Genomic DNA, 23,993 nt, shown 5'->3' with positions numbered 1-23,993 from the left:
CAGCTGAGGAGGGCGCGCGCCTGGAGGCCCGTCGAGCCCTTCTTTCCCTCCCTCGCCGACTCTATGGCCGCTCCAACCTTAGCGCCGCCCGAGGGCCCCGCCCCTTGGCTCAGCGCGCCCAACGGCTCAGCGCGCCGAAGGTTCTGGCCCGCTGTCGCGCGCGAGGCATTGTGGGCCGCTGGAGGCTGCCAGAGCGCGCAGAGGAGTGGGCCGCCGGAGGGCTCCCGATTCGCAGTCCAGGATGATGGTGAGTGGCCGCCGGCTCTATCCGTTGCCATCCGCGTCGGGGCGCCTGCTGGGCGGCCGAGGATCGTCCCCAAGGACGCCGCTGCGTCCTTCGGGACCGCTGTAGCGGGGCCAGGGCACCCGCGGCGCAATAGCCGCGCTCGGGGCTCACCGTCGGGCTGGGGCTTGGCGCAGCCTCTGGAGCAGGGGCAGGGGCTAGGCCGCGGGCGGGAGCCGGGCATCCTCGCGGTGCCGCGGCCGAGCGGGGAGGGCAGGCCCCAGCGCCACCCGGGCCGGCTCGGGACTCGGACTCCCAGCATGCCCGGAGGCTCGGCCTAGAAGGAGCTGCTGGGCCCCGGGCGCGGGGCATGCTGGGAGTTGTAGTCCGGGCGGGGCCACGGCGTGGATTCCACGAGGGTTATTAAAGAGTTAATTGTGCCGAACCCGAGGGAAGCTGTGGAGTTGCAGAGATACCGTGGAAGAAACTGAGGCTCAGAGAGGGAGGCGAAGGCCCTGGCCTTGCTCCCACCTCTGTGAGTAGAGCGCCGGGGGTTCGAACCGGGGCCCGCGGAACGCTGGCCTCAGTCTGGTCATGTGAATTCTGCTCCAGGAGGAAGGGGTTCCACCAAGGTTGCAGCTGTCACGGGATGTTAGCCGGCTGCCTCGGTGCGTCCATCTAATCGGCATTTATAGAGCGCTTCTGTGTGCCAGATACTTAGCTCTGATGCCCTCCAGGAGCTTACAGTCCAATGATTCGTTCATTCATTCATTCCTGCTCACACAGTCCTCATTCTCCTTGACCTTTTGGTCACTTGGATTTAGTTATTTCTGTGGAGATGGTTCTCATATCTTTGGATCCAGCTTTCATTCGTTCCTCCAACAAATATCCCCCCTCCCCTCTTTTTTAAATCTCCGCTGTGTTGGTTGCTGTGCTAGGGAAATAGAAAAATTCCTCAAGGAGCTTACATTCTTTGTGGGGAAAGTGATAGTAGATAGTATAAGGTTTTCGAAGAGTTTTGCAAAAGTTATCTCCTTTCATTCCTCACAAATCCCCATTTTACAGATAGGGAAACTGAATCAGGCAGTGGGTAAGTGAAGACTCCAGGTCTAGGACTCTGACCCACTCTACCAGCTAACTGCATCTGATATACCTGTAAACCTGTGGTATTCCCTCCTACAAATACATAACACTGTCCAGTATATCTGCTACCTAGCTGCCTCTTGAAATGTAAACAGATAAGTATTTACAAAATAGTTCCAAGGGGCTTTCTGGGTGCAGAGAAGAGGAAAGAGCGTTCGGAATGGTTCAGGGTAAGGCTTGGCATCTGAGCTGGCCCTCAAAAGGGAGCAGAGAATTGGTGGGGGAAGCACTTCAGGATGGCTCCCCTTGATTTCTCCATGTGTTGCCTCACCCCCGGATTGGCCTGTCTCTTCCATTGAGGGCCCCACTGTCCCAGCTGGCCCCCTCTGGGACGACAGATCACTTAGAGCCTGAAAGTTCAATCAACCATCCAACAGGCCCAGGTGAGAGCAGTCCAGAGGAAGAGAAAAAACCCAGGCCAGTAGCAGGGAGGGACTTTCTTGGGACTTGGAGCCTCCTGCCTAGTTCTGCCAGTGTCCTCAATCCCTGCAGGCCCTCACTGCTGGGTGCCACAGGTGCCATCTCATCCCTCCCTTCTCTCTCCTTGCCTTCAGTGCCTCCTGTCTCTGATCCATCTTTCATGCAGCTGATGTGAGACTATTATGAGGCACACTAGATCCCACCCAGACCTTCACTGCCTCTCTATTTGCCCCCCCCATCTGGCCTCAGTCTTCCTTTCCAGCCTTAGCTCACGCTTCTTCATCCACTTGACATCACGTGGGTGAAAAGTGGAGCTTTTGTCCCCCCTCTCCACAGGCCGAGAATGGCCTTTTATTCTTCACCTGCCATTCAGGATCCTAATCTTCCCTTAGGCCAGGACCTCACTTTCCCTAAAGCCCCTAGTCTGACCTCACCTCCTTTTTCCTTCTGAGTACTTGGGGCCAGCCCAGTCTCTGGGGAAGGGGAGCACCTTGAGACCAGGACGTTTTTTTTTTTCTTTTTTGTCTTTTTATCCCCCAGTGCCCAAGAGCCTCCTGTACAAAGTAGGCATCTGATGTATATTGAAATATGAACATAGGGGCAGCTAGGTGGCGCAGTGGATAGAACACCGGCTCTGGATTCAGGGAGACCTGAGTTCAAATCTGGCCTCAGACACAACACTTACTAGCTGTGTGACACTGGGCAAGTCACTTAACCCCCATTGCCCAACAAAAAAAGAAAAAAGAAAAAACAAAAAGAAATATGAACGTGGATCTAAGGAATTGGCTTCCCGCCTTGTTTTCCTGCTCTCTGACCCCTTAGAGGTAGGAGTCACTCAACCTCTATGCCTCAGTCTGCCCTCATCATCAATGGACATAATAGTCACTTGCCCTCCGTGGCTCTTTTTTGTTAACCATAAAGTGCTTTACAATTGCAGAAAAGAGAAAAACCTCAGGAGACATGGAAACAAACAGGACACTTAAAAAAAGCTACCTTATTTTTATTGACCACTTTTGTATTTATATCCCTTTGTTTCCAAATATTTCCTTCCTCCCCTCTCCACGGAGCCATACCCTGTGACAAAGATTTAAAAAGAAAGAAAAAAGTAATTCTGTAAAAGCACATGATGACCATACCTGCATGTGCTCCATTCCTGTGTGGGATGCCCTTCCCTTGGTGCACACACTGCCCCTGCCCCCCCCACTCCCCTGTACCCCTCAGCCCCCAGGCCATACCTGCAGTACAGGGAGGGAAGGTTGGGTTCTCAGAGTCCAGCGTGGCCATTATAATTGTGTAGCATTCATGAATAGCTGTCTATTTAGGCTTTTGTTAAATTAATATAGGTATTTTAATAAACTAACCGATATGAGGGAAAGTGCTTTGTGATTGAAAACAGGTCTGTTGTGTAATTTCCAAGGTGCCACATGTACTGGCCTCACTTGCCCCTTTTGCACCTATGCAACACACTTGGTGTGTACGGTTGGTAGCGTGGCTTAACTCTGTCTGGCTTGTTTTAGATTGTAAGCACACTCAGCATGCCGGCATATGCTTAATAAATGGATTTTTCTGTTTTGATGATTGGGTAAGAGGCCCCAGGTTCTTGACTTCTATAAGTCACAGAATCACCCTGGGTTGTCAGTCAGCAGGCCGCCAGAGCACAGCGTCGAGGCTGGGTGGGATCTCAGCCACCCCCTCAGTATGGGCCAAGGCTCTGCAGATCCAGTTATGCAGCAAACCTCCCTTCACTTCTACAGACCGAATCATGTCTGACAGACATATGGACGGCTTTTTAAAATGTGTCAGTGTTCTGATCAGTAAAATACCAGTTCATTTAAAAGTGTTATGAAATTCAGTGTAACTATTTGTCATGGTATATTTTCTCAATTAACAGATACCACTAGAATGGTGACGTAATGTGGAAGTCTTTGACATTTTTTGTCCCCCTTCTCAAGATGGTGGGAACCTCTGCCTTAGAGATCTTTGGAGGGGAAAGCGCCATGAAGGAAAGCTACGTTAAAACAGGTCACAGAATACAGGATCCAGGTGATAGAGCCTTCCTGGCGTCTGCCCCGCCAGGCTGCACTGGGGGCCAGTAGGGCCAGTTCTGGGCACCACAGTGTAGTTAGGACATTAATCTTCTGGACACAGTGGTTGAAAGGGATGTTTAGACTGGGGTAGAAGAGACTAGAGAGATGAACCCATTCTCGCCATCTTGCAGATGAGGACTAGATGGGTTCTCCTTGATGCCGGATGGAAGGTGCTCGGTCTGCAGATTTCTGCGCCAGCTAAAGCTGAGGAAAGGCTTCCTGACGTGGTCTAGACTTCGAGGCCACCCTGGGAAGGACGGACCTCCTCTCAAGGGGGGATGCAGAGGGAATTACCGGTGCAGTGTGCATTGGACCACTTGGCCCCTGACAGCTTTTCCAGCTCAGAATCTCTGGTTCTCTGACTTGTCCAAGGTCTGTCCAAGGCTCCTGCTGTTCTCCATCCCCACCTTCTCCATTGGCTGCCTCACTATTGGCCTGACCATCTTTGCTGCACTTGACCCAGGCTTAGAGCCTTTGCTGGTGGCCTAGGCAGTCGGGGAGGGGTTGGGGAGGGCTGGAATTCCTGGCCTGCCTTTCTTCCTGGATCTTTCCTCTGCCCGCTTAAAGCCAGAGCCAGCACTCGGGGCAGCTTCTGCTGAATGGCACCCTCAGTGGTGTGTGACTTGGGGTCACTGTGGGAGCTGTGACAGAGAAGCCAGACAGCATGCCACCAGGAGCCCTCTCAGTCACTCAGCAGGCTTTTAGGAAGTGGCCCCTTGGAGTTCATGGTGTCAGAGGCCAGTCAGAAGCTGAGCCTTGAAGAGGCTCATGATTTGGCCAGAAAACAACAGCAAAGGGCAATAGAGAAAGCTGTCTCCAAGACTTAATTTCTCCAGCCAAGCCTTCCTTAGAGAACCCAGCCTCAAGCCTCGTCTAGGCCAGCTCATAGGGGGTCTGTAAAGTGAGGTTCTCCCCTGTTTGAGGGGACCCTTCTGGAGGGCAGGGATTTTTCTCATTGGGGCTCGATGTCTCCAGTACCTGGCCCATGGAGGATGGGGACATCACCTGTGATTTCACTGGTATCGGAGAGTCCTAGCTGGGCAGCTTGCTCCTTTTCTCTTAAAGAGTTGCCTACCCTGCAGTGAGGGTAAAGGTACTTTTCTAGGGTCCTACAGTCTGCATGTGTCACAGGCAGGATTTGAATCCAGGTTTTGTACCTTTTGAGGCCTGTTCTTCTGCTAGGCTGCATTGCCTCTCTGACACATAGTAATATGTTTAATAAATGCTTGTTAAGTGAATTTCTTAGGTCTCTTACCACTTTAAATCCCAGGGAAGCCCTGATTTGCTTATGAGGAAAAATGTCTTGGGAGGGTAGCCTTGCCATCCATCCTCAGTGCTGGGGTTTCATCTTGATTTGTACTCTGGGGACTCCAGACACTTCTTGGTTATTTCTTCTCATCTGTGGATAATGTAGAATGCTGTTTAGCCAGCAGTGAGGGGCTCCTTACTGGGGGGAGCTTTGTGGTGTCAGCTTGCAGTGGCATCCAGACTGAGGGGTTTGAGCAAGGGCCCTGAGCTACAGACAGTTTGCTTTGACTGTCCCTCACCCCCCACTCTGCAGCTTCCAGCTGGTTACCATTTCTTGGCCCTGCTGAGGGCATCTTGTCTAAACATCCCTGAAACACACCTGAAGCCTTTGGCACTGAAGGCTCTCACTAGGGCCCCATCTGCTCCTCTGACTGAACTGTGATGTCGAGACAAGCGACCGTTCCATCCAGGGACCTGAACGGACAGAGCTTCCTTCTTTCTGCTTCATTCCAGTGTCCTGATTCTTCCTGAAGGCAGTGCTGGCTGGATGGAGTTGGGCTCTTTTAACGGAGTTGGGGAGTTGTATTTAAATCTTTTTAAAAAATGATTTTAAAATTCAACTTTAAAAAATTTCATTTCCAAATTCTTTCCCTTTCCTACCCTTTGGGAAGGCAAGAAAAACAACCCATTACGAGTAAGTGTAGTCACTGTGTCTACTGTTTTGGCTGATCACACTTGCATATATCGAAAGGAATGGTTGAACATAATCCCTGGCCCATTGTCTCCCTTTCCAGCCCACGCCGGTTATCCTCCTGAAGGAGGGAACGGACAGCTCCCAAGGGATCCCTCAGCTTGTCAGCAATATCAGCGCCTGCCAGGTGATTGCAGAGGCTGTCCGAACCACCCTGGGGCCCCGAGGGATGGACAAGCTCATTGTCGATGGCAGAGGTGAGTCTGGGCTCCACTTTCTTCCTGGCTTTTGGAGATGAGTAGAGGCCACCATGGACCTCCCATTCTCAGGGTGCAGGTAGAGCTCATTTCATCCGGTTACTTTAGAGGACGATGGATGGTAGGAAGGAAAAACCTTGCACAGAGGACAGAAAACTCAGTCAGACAGTGAACCAGTACGGGGGCATAGATGGAGGAAGTGTAAGATGTTCTCAGAATGGGAAGGTTAGTGTTGGGGAGAGAATCTGGGAAAGCTCCTTGGAAGGGGTGGGGCCTGAGCTGGGCTTACAAAGAAGGGAAAGAAAAGAGCAGGGAAGGCTTCTCTAATCAAGTGGGGGCTGGGCAGGAATGAGCAAGGTTAGCATAGGGGACAGTGAGGAACCCACCTGGGCTGATGTCAGGGGACATAGGCAGCAAGCAGTTAGTAAGGGTCTCCTACCATTCGCCAGGCCATTGTTGGTTTGAAGGGGCCATGGGAGTGTCCATTCCTCCAGGTGACGCTCAAGGCTGTGCCCTGGGCCACCTTTGCTTCTTCTCTAGGCTGTTTTCCTTGGGGATCTCATAAGCTCCTGTGGATTCCATTATCTCTGTGCTGGGGAACCTCCAGTCTGCCTGTCCTGCCCCAGACTTTCTGCTGACCCCCAGTCTGGCATTTCCAGCTGCTTTTTAGACGTCCGAAATTGAACGTTCTGTAAACACCTCGAACTCCTCGTGTCCAAAACTGCCCTCCTGAGCGCCCCCCCCCAACATTTCCCTGGTCCCTTTGGAGTCCTCCTTGACTCCTCCTTCTCTCCCCCCACCCCCATCCAGGACAGTGCAGCTCCGGATATTTGAAGACCTTCCTTCCGCTCTGTGTTCATTTTATGTGTCGTGTCTCTCCCATTAGCCTGGGCGGTCCAGTGGGCAGAGACTGTGTTTGCCTTTCTTTGTGTTCCCAGTTCTTAGGGCATGGCATGGTGCATAGCAACTGCTTAATAAGTGCTTGTTGACTGACTGAAAGGGACCAGAAAGAGTGTCACGCCCGGCCCTCTCGTTTTATAGGGGAGGAAGTGGGCTGAGGAGGGTAGGGCATGCCTGGGGTCATGTAGCTAGTAGTGTAGTGACTGAGGTAGAATTTGAATGCAGGGCTCCAGGTAGGGAGGGTAAAGAGGGCATCAGCTCCCCTGTGTGTGTTCTCAGACAGGCCATGCTGCCTGGCAGTGGGAGCTGCTAGAGGCCCATCTGGGTGGGGGTACCCCCAGGGCACTGAGGAGGGGGACAGCACAGCCACAGGTATGGGGATGGGGAGAGCCCTTTGCAGACCCCGAGCTCTTCATCTACAGTGCTGGCTGGCTGGCTCCCTGCACACTTGGCCTGGGGGCTGTGCTTTTCCAGAAGTTGGAGGCACCTTCTCTGGGTTCTGGCCAGCATAGCTTTAGAGCTGGAAGGGACCTTAATGACCATTTACAGAGGAGGAAACTGAGGCAGATGGAGGTGAAATCACACAGCTAGTGAGGGTCAGAGGTGGGATTTGAACCCAAACCTGGTGTTCTCTTCACTGTGATTGTCCAGCTCCTCTTGGCAACGCGCCCTGCAGCCCCTTCCTCCAGCCCCATGGCGTCCACTGGGATTGCTGTTGGTACACGAAGCCCGGGGTGGAAGCTGTAGGGGATGGTCCCTCCTTGTCTGGCGATGAGTCTCTGCACTTGTGAGGTGCAGACAGAAATTGCTGTAGGAATGGGTGGCCCGGCACTCAGTTTGGACTTGGGACTGGAGAGTGCTGGTGCTGGTGAGGCTCGGACTGTATGGGGTGGGGCAGGGACGGCTCTTTAGACCCGGTCCTTCAGGAGCCTGTGATTGACAGACAAGCTGTCCTGTCAGCTGCTCTGGCAGGTCAGAGGGCAAGGAGATCCTGGGTCATCTGGGGTAGGTGGGATACAGTGGGAGAAAATGGCCTAAGCCCACCAACATTCCTTCCAGGCAAAGCAACGATTTCCAACGATGGTGCCACGATCTTGAAGCTCCTGGACGTTGTCCATCCTGCCGCCAAGACGCTGGTGGACATTGCCAAGTCACAGGATGCTGAGGTGAGGGAGCCAGCCTGGGGGAGGGGCAGGACAGTGTCTGGATACCACCCCTGTTGTGGGGGGGAGGGGGGGGCAAGGGGTGATTTTCTGTCACATCCAGAGTCCTGGACGACTCCTTCAATGAACAGGCAGCTATTAAGTGCCTACTGGGTGCCAGGCACTGAGCTGATGCGGGAACAACACCCACCCCACCCCCGAGGCCTAGAAAGCTCTTCCCCTGCCTCTGGGTTGCCTGGTTGGTGCCTGTTAATTGTTTCTGTTAAAAGGAATTATTTGTAAACAACTGAATAGAGATGCAAGCACTAGGCTTCAGATCCTGCCTGTGACCCTGTATAAGTCACTCTCCTCTGTGGGTCACATGAGGGGCTCAGACCCTATAGCCTCCAGGGTCCTTCCAGCCTTTGCTCTGGGGCCCTAACTGGGCAAGGTGGCGTAGGGGTGGATGCCCCTTGAACTTTGGGAATTAAGTCATTCTGTGGCTGCAGGTTGGTGATGGGACCACTTCAGTGACTTTGTTGGCGGCAGAATTCCTGAAGCAAGTGAAATCCTACGTGGAGGAAGGCTTGCACCCCCAGATCATCATTCGGGCTTTCCGCACAGCCACACAGCTGGTAGGTGAAGCCTGGACCACGCTGGCCGGGCCTGAGGCTTGGTGTCTTTTCTAGGATAGAAGACACTTTGCTAGCACCACAGGTAGGTAGCTCCTGATCCCCCAGACCCAAGGTGGTCTCCCCCCCCCCAGGAGCCTGGGACCTCCGTGGAGGTGGTAGACAGGTGGAACATGAGGTGGGAGCCAGGAGACCTGTGGGCTAGGCCTGACCTCTCTGTGGGGCCTGGGGCAAGTCAGCTCCCTTCCAGAGCTGAGACCAGGTTGTGAGGGAAAACACATGGAATCGCAAAGGCCTTTGAAGTCGATTCGGAGCCTGTAACTGCCTGTGCCTGGAAGTCCCCAGTCATGGCCCTCAGCCTTTGGCGTCCGCCTGGCCTCCAGCACAACAAGCGGGGCAGGGCCTTGAAAGGCCATTCATTTGTGGGATGAGTGAGAAGCAGCTTCCTTGGGGAAGCAGGGCCTCACTTAATCTGCAGCCTCAAATGAAGCGGCTTTTTTCCTTCTTGGCAGGCAGTTAACAAGATCAAGGAGATTGCTGTGACCATAAAGAATGAAGACAAGGAGTAAGTCAACATGGTGCCTAGGTCCCAGGCTCCTCCCGGGCAGGTCAGATGCAGAAACATGTTGTTGTGGGCCTGGGGCTTTTCAGCTCCTGTGGTGCCCTAGGAAGAAGCCCAGCCTGAGCCAAGTGCCAGAACATGGGCTTTAGTTAATGGGTGTCCCAGGGACTCTTGGGCCCACAGGCACCATCTGTCCCTAGTAATAGGTTTGAAAGGTGGATTGGAAAGGGTTGGCGGGAGGATGGGAGGGGAGAGGGGGCAGGGCTTGCACAGGAAGGTGGCCCTCGAGGGCCTGCTACTGACTGCCTGTGTGTGCCAGGGAGCAGAGGCGGCTGCTCGAGAAGTGTGCCATGACTGCGCTGAGCTCCAAGCTGATTTCCCAGCAGAAGGCAGCTTTTGCCGTCATGGTGGTGGACGCCGTTATGATGCTCGATGACTTGTTGCAGCTCAAGATGATTGGCATCAAGAAGGTTCAGGGCGGTGCCCTGGAGGTGAGTGCTGCTGCCCTCAGCCCCACAGAGGCCTGACACCGGCCCCCGTAAAGGGTCACATCCCTGGGAGGCTCTGTCAGTGGTGTCATCTGGGCTCTCCTAACTGGTGATATTTGAAAATCCTGCTAAATGAATTAGTTATGTTTTGGTATGGTACCTCAATGGGTAACTTGGCTGGGATGCCAGGGTTTGTTTTTGGGGAACAGGGCTCTCTGGATCACTTCTGACGAGGCCACCCTGCTTGGTAGATGCAGCGCCAGGGCCTCTCCTGTAATGGCTGTGCCATTGTTGGCACCATCTTTGAAGCAGTTTGCCATGTCAGATCACCTGGCTTATCCTGAACTTGAAATGACAGTGCTGGAGTGCTTGGATCCAGACAGCCCTATGCGCTCCGGGGGCAGCCGGCCAGCCGCCACCTTTGCCGGGCAGTTGGCCATCAGAGGTCGCCTGCGGGTGAAATCACTTTTGTCAGAGAATGGCATTGATGCTTGGGAGAAGAGAAAAGGCAGTTTCTCTTGGAGTGGGTAGTGTTGGACCGAGTTGTGGAGGGAGACCTTGGAGGTAGTCTCGGTTGTAAGGGAGGAAACCAGCTTTGGCCAGAGACCAAGATGGCAGAGGAGAGGCTTCTTGTGCCCTCACCATGGGCTACACTGGCTGTTTTACTGTGATTGGAAAGAGGAAGCGTCATGTACTGGTGGGCATCGAGTGGTCAGGAAGACTACAAGCCATTGAACCTGGAGGAGACTCACGTGGCTCCCTAGAACTTTTCTCTGAAACTGTCTTCCCCACATCGATGGAACCTGAGGGCTCAGGGTTCTTCTTGTTCTGATGCCATTTTATTTTCAGTTCTGAATTCCCCCCCTCCCTCCTCATGGAGAAGGCAGGAATAACAGAGGCCATTTCAGAGATGTACATCTCACAGAACAGATTTCGGCATTAGCCACATCCAAAAAAAGAGAGAGGCAGAGAGAGGAGAAAATAAGCTTCATTCTGCCCTCTAAGTCCATCAGCTCTGTCCCTCGCGTCTTTTAGAGAAGAGAACCTAGCCGTAGAGGAGGGGTCCGAGTGAGCCGAGGAAGGGAGTCAGGCCTCCTGAGAGGGCCGTGGGCTGACCAAGCCTTTCCAGTGTTGAGCTCAGAGAGTCAGCTTAGTACCAGGCTCTGCCTGGTCTGGACAGAGGGTTCATTAAAGGAAATAAAACCAGGAACTTTGGATCGACCTGCCCAATGGCCATGGAATAGGAATGCTGGCCCAGAAAAGGATGGATGCCCACAGTGAGGAGGGTGGGATGTGGCCGGGGGAGGGGAAGTGGTTACTAGCCAGCAATCCCCCCAAGGCAGACATGCTTCCGGGCAAGGGAAAAAGATGAGATTTTGCTTTTTCTCTGTTTTAAGGAGAGAAATGCTTATTTGGGAGCACTTCAACAGACAGTAGATTTTTCCCCCCTAGGCAGTGGGGTTCAGTGACTTGTGCAGGGTCACACAGTTAGTAAATGTCAAGTATCTGAGGTTGGATTTGAACTCAGGTCCTCCTGACTCCAGGGCTGGTGCTCTATCCACTATGCCACCTAGCTGCCCCCCTAGATTTTTTTTAAAGGAAAAATATCTAATGAATGACTCACACTTACATGAATAAATTAATGAAATAATGTTTCCTAAAATAAAAATGTGATTATAAAGGGAAATAAGATCATTGCTATTTCCTTTGAGGTAGGACAGACCTTTCTAGACTATTCCTAACTAAGGGTTGCCTTACTCTTCAAGGAGAGAGATGGAATGTGGTCAATCAGTGTGGCCTTCAAGGTCACCCAGAGGCCTCCTGGGTGCCCTTAGTGGCTGCCTGTGGATCTGAATAAGTAGGTAGGTGGTAGTCGCTCAGGCCATGACTGGAGTGTGTGTTGTTTTGGGTATTGGGTTTTAGAAAAGACATTGAGAGGGGCAGCTGGGTGGTGCAGTGGCTAGAGCTCCGACCTTGGAGTCAGGAGGACCTGAGTTCAAATCTGGCCTCAGACCAAACACTTGACACTTTCTAGCTGTGTGACCCTGGACAAGTCACTTAACCCCAATTGCCCAGCAAAAAGGAAGAAAAAAGAAGAAGAAAAGACATTGAGAAGCCAACAGAAGTTAAGGAAAACCTCATCCAGAAGAAGAGCCAGGGGGTCCTGGTGGGGAGACATTGCTGAGACTCTGATTTATACGTGACTTATATGTGATTTGTACAGGAGAAGCATCCTGCCCATTTGAGGGACCCTCGTGGTTCAGGGGCTGCCTCCAGGGTGCCTGCCCAGGATTTCCTTCACGGGGGTCTTTAGGCAGAGGCCGGAGGACTGTTTGTGTGGGACGTGGTCCAGGGAATTCAGGGTGGCATGGCGTAGCTGGTCCTGAGGGAGTCTGTCCTCAGGGTTCTCCCCCGCACCCCCTGTGTCTACACAAACCAGCCCCAGCCTAACCCTGTCAACTTGCTTCCAGGAGTCGCAGCTGGTGGCTGGTGTTGCTTTCAAGAAAACGTTCTCTTACGCGGGGTTTGAGATGCAGCCCAAGAAGTACACCGACCCCACGATCGCCTTGCTGAACGTCGAGCTGGAGCTGAAGGCCGAGAAGGACAACGCCGAAGTCCGCGTGCACACCGTGGAGGTAGGCCTTGTGGGACGCGGTGGAGTCACCTTTGGGGCCAGGGGCTGGGCTGTCTCCGTAGCTAGTCAGAGCTGCGTCTCTGAAGGCTGCTCGGGGGCTTAGGCCGCTGGGGAAGGGAATTTGGGTGCTGGTTGCTAGGGATCCGCCCTCTTCTCTGGGGTCTCGTCTTTCTGTTCTGGCCTCTTGTTGGCTGGCCGTGAGCCCCTCCCAACTGTTCTGGGTGGCAGGAGGTGGCGAGCTGGGCCCTGGGCCTTTGTTCTTGCCTTTGGTTAGGATTACCAAGCCATCGTGGATGCCGAATGGAACATCCTATATGACAAGCTCGAGAAGATTTACAACTCGGGGGCCAAAGTTGTCTTGTCCAAGCTTCCCATCGGGGATGTGGCTACTCAGTATTTCGCTGACCGGGACATGTTCTGTGCCGGCCGTGTCCCCGAGGAGGATCTGCGCAGGACGATGATGGTGAGTGCTTGTCAAGGGCTCCATTTGGTCTCTAGGAGTCCAAGGGGGGCTGCTGGGAGGTTGGGGAGCCCAGCCTCCCCCTGTTTACCTCGTGACCACAGAGTCTCTGAGGCAGATGGCTGGTCCCTAGCTAGCTTTTCACAAGCCCCCAGCATGTTCATCAGCTCCTGCCTCCTTTCAGTTTCAAGATTGTACCCTGGGAATAAGCTCTCATTTTCTTATCATCCTTAGCAAGGTATAATTAGGGCAGGATGTCTGCTGTTCCCTAAAATCCTAAGGAAAGCCGTGGCCTAAGCCTTGTGCCAGGATCCGCTGCCATTGGTGGAGGGAGCGTCCCGAGCTGGCTACTCCCCATGCCCTTGGGAGCTGTTGGTCCTGGAGGCATCCACACAGCTGCTGGCTTTGGCTCCAAGGCAGAGCTCCCAGCAGCATGCTGAGCGAGCTTTTCCCATGGCTCTCTGAATAGTTTTTACTGGGCTCTCCCCTCCTTCAGTGGAGACATCTGTATTGTAGCTGCTGCCTTCACTTCTTAGATTGGGCCTAGTTGGCACAAGGACGGCTGGAGGAATGCCCTGGCTCTGCACTAGCTCTCAGGAGAGTGATTAGGTGAATGGGAGATCTTGCCCTGGCCTCCTTAAACCGTGATGCTTCCTCCCCTCCCCAGGCCTGCGGGGGCTCCATCCAGACCAGTGTCAATGCTCTGACCCCTGATGTGCTGGGCAGCTGCCAGGTCTTTGAGGAGACACAGATTGGAGGCGAGAGGTGAGCCTGCCTCCCATGGGGGCTTGGGTTGTGCTGGTAGGAGTTTGGTGTGGAATGTGCTGCAGTCAGCTGAGATGCAGGAAGCTCGTCTGTGTGTGCAAGGGGGGAATTGAGGGAGAGTGCCGAGGCGAGGTGCAGGGGGCAGTGAGTGGGCACGGGGGTCAATGAGCATGAGCTACAGGCTGGCTCTGAAATCCTGTTGCTGTTAGCATGCTGGGGTGGGCGGGGAGGCTTGTCCTGCTCACCAGAGCCTGGCGATTTGGGCCATGGGGAGGAGAGAGCTCTGGTAGAAGCATGCGGGTGTGCGTGCAGGAGGAAGGGGAGTGGGCAGAGGAATTAAGGGGGTCTCGTTTTGGGGCCCTCTCTCCCATCAGGTACAACTTCTTCACTGGCTGCCCCAAGGCCAAAACCTGCACAATTATCCTTCGGGGGGGCGCCGAGCAGTTCATGGAGGAGACGGAGCGCTCCCTCCATGATGCCATCATGATCGTCCGCAGAGCCATCAAGGTGCGTGGCCGGCTGGTGGCCGAGGCTTCCAAGGGAGACGGGGTGGGGGCGTGCCACTCTGGGAGATACGCAAGGAGCAGACAGTGAAGGCCTTGGACGTCTCTCCAGCGTCCTGGGGAATAGTTGGCAGCATCGGGTTGGCAGCGGTGTGCCTGGCTGGGTGGCGTGGTGACGACTGGGCGCGGGCTCGGCCCCCCCACCTCACGGCGGGCTCTGCCATCTCTGCAGAACGACTCCGTGGTGGCTGGGGGCGGAGCGATCGAGATGGAGCTCTCCAGGTACTTGCGGGACTACTCGAGGACCATCCCAGGCAAGCAGCAGCTGCTGATCGGGGCCTATGCCAAGGCCCTGGAGATCATCCCCCGACAGCTGTGCGACAACGCCGGCTTTGACGCCACCAACATCCTCAACAAGCTACGGGCCAAGCACGCCCAGGTGGGTCCTTGGTGCCGGCTGGGCGCCTCGGGAAGCGAGGGCTTCCTGGAGGCAGCGAGGCTTGGGCCCGAACTTGGGGAGGTCACAGAATCTTCCCAGGTGGACCCGCCACAACGTTGCCCTCTTACCTGCCTCTCTGAGGCCGTGGCCTGGTTTGTGTGGCAGTGACAGTCCCTCGTCAGTCAGGTGCCTTCAGTATGCCCAGAGGAACCATGGGGTGTGGTCCAGGTGTGGATTGCGTGCCAGGAGGGACTGCCTGGTGCTAAACTTGGGCGCCTCCCTGGTGCTTAAGGTATCAATGGACCGGGCCGCACGAGGGAGCCTTCTTCGGAGGCCTGGCCTCCGGGGCTGAGCCGCGTAGCGCCTGGTCGCTCTTGTGCCACTTGGGTCTCTTGTGGTTGATGGAGGGCCCCTCATCCTGTCTGTTTCAGGGTGGCATGTGGTACGGCGTAGACATCAACAACGAGGACATTGCGAGACAACTTTGAAGCCTTCGTGTGGGAACCCGCCATGGTCCGCATCAATGCCCTCACTGCTGCTTCCGAGGCCGCCTGCCTCATCGTGTCTGTGGATGAGACCATTAAGAACCCGCGCTCCACCGTGGACGGACCCCCCGTGGGCCGGGGCCGGGGCCGAGGACGTCCTCACTGAAGAAGGCCCTTCTGCCCCGCTCCGCCCCCGTCTGTCTGCAGGGCAGGCACGGTTAGTCGGTGTTGAGGGGCAAGAGGGGACAAATGCGCCTGGCTCGGTTCCCCTGGAAGGATATTTAAAATAAAACTCAAGACCTAGGTCGTTGTTGAGGGCGATTCTTTGGACCCAGTGCAGGGGTGGCTGCTCTGACGGCTCCCCGAGGATGAGCTGCCATCTCCCCTGATGGACCAGCCACCCCAAGGTGCGGCCTAGTTGTACCTGGGGGTTGGGATACGGCAGACCCAAGACCCTTCTGTCAAGGCTGGGGGTGTTTGCTGGCCTCGTCCAGTTGCCCTGGCCACAGCAGAGGCTGGGGCGCAGAGCTCAGGAGGCCCTTAGCTTGGTGGGAGGGAGAGTGGAGCAGGTGCATGGGGCTGAATGTGGGCGAGGGCTTTTTCCGGGGGCGCCTGAGGCTCCTAAGGCTCCTAGGAATTTGAGCTGTTAGAGAGAGTGTGTGTGAGTGTGTGTGTGTGTGTGTGTGTGTGTGCCATCATTTTACAGTGCTGAGGTGACTTGTCAAGGTCAAGTACTAGAGCAGAGTGACCCTGGTAGACTGGCCCTGTCTTCCCCCCCCCCGCAGGAGCTTGCCAGGAAGCTCTTGTATTTCTAAAGCTCCAGTGTCTCCCCTTTAGCCTAGGGGTGGGATCCTCCCTTCTGGGAGCTCTGGGGGGAAGCTGGGGGAGGGGCAGCCCTGAAGGGGCAAGGACCACAGCCCTTGAGAACACTGGGAGCGGCTGGGCTGCCTCTTGGGGATGGCTTCAAGTCAAGGCCGTCCGCCATGGCAGAGGAGGCCCGTTGGAACCCAACCTGGAGTTTCCTGGGATAGGGGCGAGTGGGGAAGTTGCCAGCCCTGCGTTTTAATCCAAATTCTAGGCCTGATGGTAGTTGGCCCATTTTGCTGATGGAATTAGAGAGGTGGTATGGCTTGTTTTGGGAGGCCTAGTGTCGGGGGGTCCTGGCTACCTAGCCCTTCTGCCTCTGGCCAGGCCAGTTGAGTGGACCGTTGGGGTCTGGTGCCACTGGAGGCCTTCTTCCTCCTCATCTCCAGCTAGAGCCTAGGCCTTGCCCTAATGCTTGAACACAGGTTGGGGGTCCCCCCCCCCCGGATGGGCCTCGCTCGCCAGGAGGGGAGCCCTTGGTCGTGGTCCTTCTGCTCCCAGAAAGGGGGCTGGTTGCTGGGGAGGGCCAGGCTCTTAAGGGGGGGCTCAGGGCTTCAGAGGGGAGAGCTGGAAGGGCTAGGTGTTTCCTCCTATCTTGCAAATAGGAAGTCACCAGGCCAAGGTGGGGGTTCTAAGTATCCCAGCCTGCGTTGGAACCAAGGGCTTCTGTTTCTCAACCTAGTGCCTTTGGCATTACATCATTCTGGCTGTCTGACCAGCATTTATTTGATGTCTACTGTGTACACCTGGAGATACTCATTACTGCCCCCCCCATTAAAGCCCAGGCCTTCCCCACCTTCTGCACATGGTACAGAGGGTCACTCCTCCCTCTCGAGCCCAGTGCCCTGTGCCTAGGGAGCCACAGTCGGTTTTCAGAACTTTATTGGACACCCAGTCATTAACTGGGATGCCCACGTGAGGTCCTCAGAGATACGTACACGCTCAGAATACATTCGGCAAAGGGTACGAAGCAACAACACCAAAGTGCATCTATGGGTGATGCTGGAGCAGAGCCCCCGGGGCAGGGGAGGGAGCGAGACGAAAGGGAGACCCCAAAGGCTCATCCTGCCTGCTGCATGGGAGGGAACCCTCTGGTGTTCAGGCTCCGCAGCCTGGGGTGGGGCTGGGGTTCTGGAACCCTGTGCTGTCTGTATTTGGGAAGGACACTCCCGGGGTGGAAAGAGCAGTGGTGGGGGAAGGGGGAGATGACGAGCAGTCCCGGGGGAGAGGCCTCCCCTGCCCAGCTCAGACCTGACCTGAACAAAGGCCCGGCAGCCACTTGTCCACAAGTCAGGTCAAGCTGGGCCACTGGGAGATCCGGCCTGATTGTCAAGAGGCCCTAGCTGGAGGGACCAGGATGGCCTGGGGCCCCAAGGAAGGAGGCCAGGGTGGAGGAGGAGGATTTGATTAGGTTTCCTGGGTCTGAGTCCCCCCTTCCCCCCTTGCCTGGGGGGAGGGGGGAGGGACCAAGAGCAGAACCAGTATGTCCATCCATAATAAATAATATATACACACTCCATATAGAAATATATAAATCAATGTAAGCCCTGGGGTGGGGCGGCGGGGGTGGTGAATTTGTTTGCACGTATCTCCTGGGCTGTTGGCCCTCCGTGACTAGGCATTCATGACCCTCATGGGTGATAGGCAAGCCTTGGCTCAGGGAGACCCCCTCCTAGTTACAACATGCCCGCCTACCTGAGGTCCTCCCTCACCAGGCTGGGCCCCGCACTCCCTGAACCATCCCTGCCACCTCCAGTAGTCAGCGTGGAGCCCATTAGCTCCTTGGGTCTGGTCTGGTGGGGGCCTCCTGCAAAGTGGTGATTTCTCTGCTCAGAGAAGGGGGATGCTAGGCCACTGTGAGAGAGAGGCTGGATTTCCTCCCCCACAGTTTGTTAAGGAGTTCAACTGAGCTAAATTGGGGAAGGGAGACATCGCTAGAGATTATCAGGATGCCTGTGCCCACCAGCTTTGGTGTCTGCCCCACTCTCCCCTGCCCAAGTTCTCCATTGCCATGAGGGGGAGTTGAGATGCCCCACACTGTGGGGTGACCGTTTGGCCCCTGACGTGTGGCCCTTGGTATTCTAGGGGGTTTTCTTTCACTTCCCTCCCCGCCCACCTCAGCATCACACTTCTGGGAAGGTAGCTCTGGGGGCCAAAAAAAGTGCTTCAGGCAGACACCCTAAGACCCTGGCAAGGGACTGGGTGATCCCCTGTTCTGGGAGAGGGATTGCTGACCAGGTGGGTTTTCAGGGGCAGAGCTTGGGCCTGTGCCCCTCCAGTAACCCTGACTCCTGAGGATGATGGGAACAGGACAGGGCTAATGGACTCTACAGTCACCATCCTAAGCTCCAACTCTGATAGTCAAACAGGCAAAAACAAGACAAACCCCCAACCCAGATTTTTGTTGGTAGGGAAGCATCTCTCTCCCACCTCCCACAATCTGGTAGCAAAGATCAGTCTTTTTTTTTGGTGGGGGAGGGGGCGGGAGAGTGGGCTATGACCCTCACTCCCCCTTCCTCCAAAAAAGCTTCAAAAGGATCAAGAATGTCAGTCCTCAGGCCATGGAGAGACTATGGCCCTGGAAATGAGTCGGAAAGCCCAGAAGTGCTCCCAAGCATCAATGCCACCCATGCCCCTGTGTGGGCAAGACTGGAGGGGAAGAATCTGGCCAGGGAAGGAATGGCCACCTGGCAATGAGAGGCAAAGGGACAGAAAGACAGGGGAGGGAGGGAAGCTACCACACCTGAGGAATGAGTGGGGAATGCCACATGGTCATGGGAGCGCAGCCTTAGAGATGGGAGGACTTGGGTGTTACCAGTTCCACCAACCCACTCATTTTACAGATGAGGAAACTGAGGCCTGGAGGCAATGTTACATAGGTAGTAAGTGGCAAGGCCTGGATTTGAACCAGGTCCTCTGGTGGCTATTGAAAGGGAGGGGAACCTGGTGGCACCAGGATTGAGTGCCTGTGAACCCCCAGATGAGTTAGTGTCTATGTACATACCCACACACACAAACCGCCCCTCCCCCCCGAAAGTAGGGCAGGAGAAGGTAGCAGAAGGAAGTCAGCCTACCCTCCTCAGGGGGCTTGGCCCCATCCTGCCCCAAGCTTGCTGAACATGTCTGAAAGGACTGGCCAGTCTTCCCACTTCCCTGCCGTCGTCTTCTGCCTTGAAGCATCGTACACACGCCCCACACATACACCCTACAGTCAGCAGGCAGGAGGGAGGCTGCAGGAGCCACGGTCTCTAGATTGGGACAGGCACCAGTAGCGATGTGTGTGATGGGCTGTGGAGAGGAGCCAGGAGAGGCCTCCCTTGTGCTTTTCCCAGGGACCAGGGAGGGAAGTTCATAGTATCTTTGATTTCCAGTGGGCCTTTAGCGGCCACCTGGGCCAACTTTCTTCATTTTATAGATGAGGAAACTGAGTCTTAGAGAAGTAAAATGACTTGCAAGGTCACTCAGCTAGCAAACAGCAAAGTGGGGCATTTAGTCCTAAGTGCTCTGATTGAATTCAGCCATCAAAGTAGCTCTTGCTGCCATCTTAGGCGGGGGTCCATTTCTAGAGATGATGACCAGAGTGTCTCCTTCTGGGCACCCCTTGGCAAAGAGCACTGTGGATGGCCCAGGAGTGGCCATCAGACACTGGGTGGGGCTGGGGGGAGGGGATGGCCAGAGGAACCTTGTGCTTTCTCATTTCAGTGTCCTCTCCCTGCCCCTCCCCCTCCTTGGAAAGGGTTGGTGCAGTGATAGGAGGGGGAGGGCTGCCCTGCAGTAGCCGTGAGGCCCAGAGAGGTCATGGGTGAAACATGACAGGGGTAGTTGGGGCCTAGGGTAGAGAGGGAGAAATCCTCCAGCCCCAGGCTTCTGGAGAGGCAATGGGAAAAGAGAGCATAGAAGAGAAGAGTGAGAGAGGGAGAGAGATGTTGACACATTGAGTGAGATGGGTGGAGAAGCCGAGGCAGGGGCACAGATCATCAAGAGACTGCCCTGTGCTGAGGGCCACATTCTCTGGGGAGCTGCTCCCGAGGGCTTCCTTTGGTGGACATCTCGCTAGGCTGGCGGGGAAGCTGAGCCTTGGGAAGCAGTTAGGCCCCACAAGAGGACTGGGCCAGGGGCGAGGCCAGAGCTATCAGGAAAGTTTTCAAACTGACAGATCTGCAGAGCTGAGACAGCCCTGGTCAGCTGAGGAGCAAACACAGGGATGGAGGCAAGGACCTAGCTTAAGAAGCCAGAACCTCACAAATGAAGGTTGGTGGGACTCTACCCTCTGTTCACCTGAGGCCTGACAGAATCACAGAATCATTTTTCTGAAGCTGGGAGGGACTTTAGGTGAAGAGATTTGTCCAAGGTCACATAGCTGGTAATTGGTGATCAAAAACCCGGGTCCTTTGACTCCAAATTTGGATTTCTTTCTATTTCTCTGAGGAGCAAGTGTGCCTAGTTTCTGGGGTCTGGTCAGAGAGAGAGAAAGAATGAGACAGGGTGAGGGAGAGAGAAACAGAGAGAGGGAGATGAAAGATGGGAGAGGAGGAGAGAGACAGAAGACAGAAAGAGACAGAGAGAGGGAGGGGGAAGGACAGAGAGAGACAGACAGAGGGGGGGAGAGAGAGATGGGGTAGAGAGAAAGAGAGAGAGAGAGAGGAAGAGAGAGAGATGGAGATGAAAGATGAGAGGGGGAGAGAGAGACATAGGGGACAGAGAAAGAGAGGGAGGGGGAGAGACAGAGAGAGAGTGGGGACAGAGAGAAAGAGGGGGGAGAGAGAGGGGGGGCAGAGAGAGAGGAAGAGAGAGATGAAAGATGAGAGAGAGAGGGGGAGAGAGACAGAGACAGACAGAAAGTGGGGAGAGACAGATAGGGGGCAGAGAGAGAGAGAGAGAGAGAGAGAGAGAGAGAGAGAGAGAGAGAGAAGAGAGAGAGAGAGAGGAAGAGAGATGAGAGATGAGAGAGAGAGGGGGAGAGAGACAGAGACAAGAGAGTGGGGACAGAGACAGAGACAGACAGAAAGAAGGGGGAAAGAGAGACAGAGACAGATGGGGTGGCAGAAAGAGAGAGAGATGAGAGAGAGGAGAGACAGAGACAGAGTGGGGACAGAGAGAGAGACAGACAGAAAGAGGGGGGAAAGAGACAGAGACAGACAGATGGGGGGCAGAGAGAGAGAGAGACAGAGACAGATGGGGTGGCAGAAAGAGAGAGAGCGAGAGAGAGAGAGCACACAACATGCTTCTCCCAAGCCTAGATTCAGAGCCAGATTCCCTGACAGGGAACCCCTAACAAGGTCCCAGGATGAGAGGTCCTAGACCCAAGTCAACACAGATGTGATTTCTTAGGGGAGACAGAGGGCAGGGGAAAGCCTGATTTCAAATCCTAGGTTAAGCTCCTCCAAGGTGCCCCCCCCACCTCTACCTTTACCATATGCCAAGATATACCAAAACATTCAATTCATTTTGCACCCTGCCCCCCCCCAAATCTCAACGCTGTTCTTCCTTCTGCCCCTTCCCTCCTCCAGGGCTGTGGCTCTCAGGGCATGGTGTGGGCGAGCTGGGCTGAACAGCATCTCAGCAGCTCCTTCCTACAGACCCCTGGGCTTCCCCTCAGGCAGAGGCTTCCTGGGAGGGGTTTGTGTGTTGGGGGACTCAGGTCAAGGTCAAGGTCAGGGTCTGGAGTGGAGAGCTCAGAAACATGCACATTACGTAACTCGGCTTTAAAATCTCTGGATCGTCTTGTCTTACAGAAATAATACTAACTCTGTCATCTCCACCTGGCCATCCCCAGACTCACTGGAGGCAGCAGCGGCAGGTGAATATAGGGGGCCAGTGTTATCCCCTGGAGTCTGGAGAGGTGGCCAGGGAGGTTTGGGGACTGGGCTAAGATGTCACTCTAGTCCCCTCTCCCCGTCCCTCCAGAGAGCTGCTGTGGGTCCCAGGCATGTCCTGCCCCTCCCAGGCCCGCCTGGAATTTCCATGGAGATTGGTGGCAGAGAGGGACCCAGGGTCCTGTTGGGTTGCTCCCTTGATGCACCACTGGGACCGAGGTTGGTATTGGTACCCTCCACCAGACTGGTGATGGGAGGATAAAAGGGGGCCCCATGGCCCACAGCCTGGATAGATCAGATACAGGAGACAGCCTTGGTAGGGGGGCCCAGAGACCAAGGGGCTAAGGAGACAGTCGGGGTTTATTGCAGGACCCCCTGAAGGATGGGGCCAGGGCAGGGTATAGGATGTCAGTGCCTGCCTCTGCTGGTGACTGGAGCTCCCTGTCCTCTGAGGGGCCCCAAATCAGCCCCTGTTCTGGTGGGGTTACTTGGGTCAGCGGGGCGTGCTGTCCTGGGGCCCAAGAGGAGATGGTAGCTTCAGTCCAAGAGCCCTTCCTGGGGGAGGCAGTGCCTGGGGTGGAAGCTTAGGCAAGGGGGAACCCCACTCCAGGGTCTCAGCGAGGGAGAAGAGGCCCCCCCAAGCCATCGACTCCACAGCAGATCGTATTCCATGCGACTGACCCAGAGCTCAGACAGAAGGCCTCTGGAGGGGACCCAGGTTTCTCTGGTCCCAAGACCAGCTTCTGCTAACTGGCCCCTTGAGGTCAAGTCCAAACCTGCATCCCTTGGGTGGGGGTGTCCAAAGAGGTTGTCTGCTGGAGGCCTGGGTTCACTCCAGAGCCTCTGGGTGAAGGTGGTGGGTGAGGGGTGCCCACTGGCCCCCCTGCCCGGGGTTAGCAGCCACCTTCCACCTTGATGTGTAAGATCTTGGAGAATCCTGGTCGTCGTCTTAGAGCCTAGGGAGAGGAGAAAGGGTCAGGAACCTGGTCATTTCTGCACCAGAGACAGATGCCCGGCCTGGCTTGGTCTTCCCTCCCCTGCCCAACTCTCTGGGTGAAACGCCACTCCATTCCCTGGCCCAAGTGCCTCCATTTATAAAAAGTGCAAGCAAAGCCAGAAAGCTCTCCCAGGATGGACAGTGACAGGAGATCAGGAAGAGGCTGGCAAAGGGCTTCAGAGAATAGGACTGACTGGGGGGATGGCTTCGTGTGCCTTCCAGAAGCCTCCTCACTAAAACCACAAAATAGCCCATAGACCAGGGCTTCACAAACTTTCTTTTTACTATTTCGATAACTGTATTTCAGCCTGACTGGATTCCTTTGTAATCCTACATATTTATTTTATGCATTTAAAACCATTATTCAAGAAGGGCTCTATAGGCTTCACCAGATGCCACAGGGTCAGGACCCACAAAAGGTGAAGAAAGCTCTTCCCGAGACTGAGTTTGGGTACCTGGGATGGGCTGCTGCTATTCTGCCTTGTAAGTAGATGTGATTCGACTTGCTTTGGATTGAGATGTAGTCTACACAGCTGCTGGAATGATTTTCCTAAAGCAGATCTGACCATGTCACTCCCCTCCTCAATTAATTTTCAATGGCATGGCAAGCCCAAAGCATTTTGTTCAGAGGAGAGGCTGAGAACCAAGCAGTCCTTTTAAATCTGTTGGAAGGCAGCCCCTAAAATGATTTGCTGGGGATATGCGATGGTATTCAGAAACCGACTCCTGTTGAAGGGGAGGTCTACCAAGGCTCTGGACAGAGATGCTTCTGCTAACAAAGGAAGAGTTCAAACACAGGCTAATGCCCGTAGGCACCAGTCGACAGCATGGCCTATTCTGGGTTCCTGGAAAGTAAAGAGTATGGAAGCTGACATATGTCTCTCCTTATGAAGAGAAAGTAGCTGAGGTTTTCTTTCCTAGCCTGATGACTAGAGGGGTTGGGGAAGTGACAGCCCTGCCTTTTTAAAAGAGCTGATGCTTACATTTTGGGGCTAAGCTAAAAAAAGTAAGGCAGAGTCTACTTTTCCTCCTACAGGCAAGAGAACCTCAGCTAAGGACTGGAGCCCAGGAGATGCAGAAAAGTGGGAGTAGCAAAATGTTACACCCATTGGAGAAAGACAGAAACATAACATAGATGCAGGTCCCCAGGCCCAGCAGAGGATCACACTCATTAGGGAGCCTAGCCAGGAAGGGCAGTGCCATGATATCACCAGAAGGATCTCTGGGCTTGTAAGA

The 23,993-nt window shown here is 54.8% G+C and overlaps 2 protein-coding genes across 2 annotated transcripts in view; one reads left to right on the top strand and one right to left on the bottom strand.

Moving 5' to 3' along the window:
* Positions 1–117: 117 nt before the first annotated feature.
* Positions 118–15,383, top strand: CCT7 (chaperonin containing TCP1 subunit 7). The gene is given in 13 exon segments (XM_021001003.2): positions 118–247; positions 5,916–6,069; positions 8,029–8,135; positions 8,621–8,746; positions 9,256–9,308; positions 9,625–9,796; positions 12,265–12,429; positions 12,703–12,891; positions 13,556–13,653; positions 14,028–14,160; positions 14,389–14,595; positions 15,027–15,071; positions 15,073–15,383. Coding segments are annotated over 13 exon segments (1,629 nt in total). The 5' UTR covers positions 118–241; the 3' UTR covers positions 15,247–15,383.
* A 1,426-nt stretch (positions 15,384–16,809) lies between these two features.
* FBXO41 (F-box protein 41) overlaps positions 16,810–23,993 on the bottom strand; it is a 43,057-nt gene continuing 35,873 nt past the window's right edge. Inside the window, 1 exon segment of the mRNA XM_021001198.2 lies at positions 16,810–22,716. Coding sequence (XP_020856857.1) covers positions 22,654–22,716 — 63 coding nt within the window. The 3' untranslated portion in view covers positions 16,810–22,653.

Source organism: Phascolarctos cinereus, unplaced genomic scaffold (assembly GCF_003287225.1).
Source record: "Phascolarctos cinereus isolate Bilbo 61053 unplaced genomic scaffold, phaCin_HiC Scaffold_2;HRSCAF=192, whole genome shotgun sequence".
Classification (NCBI taxonomy): domain Eukaryota; kingdom Metazoa; phylum Chordata; class Mammalia; order Diprotodontia; family Phascolarctidae; genus Phascolarctos; species Phascolarctos cinereus.
This window is presented reverse-complemented; position numbering and strand designations above follow the sequence as displayed.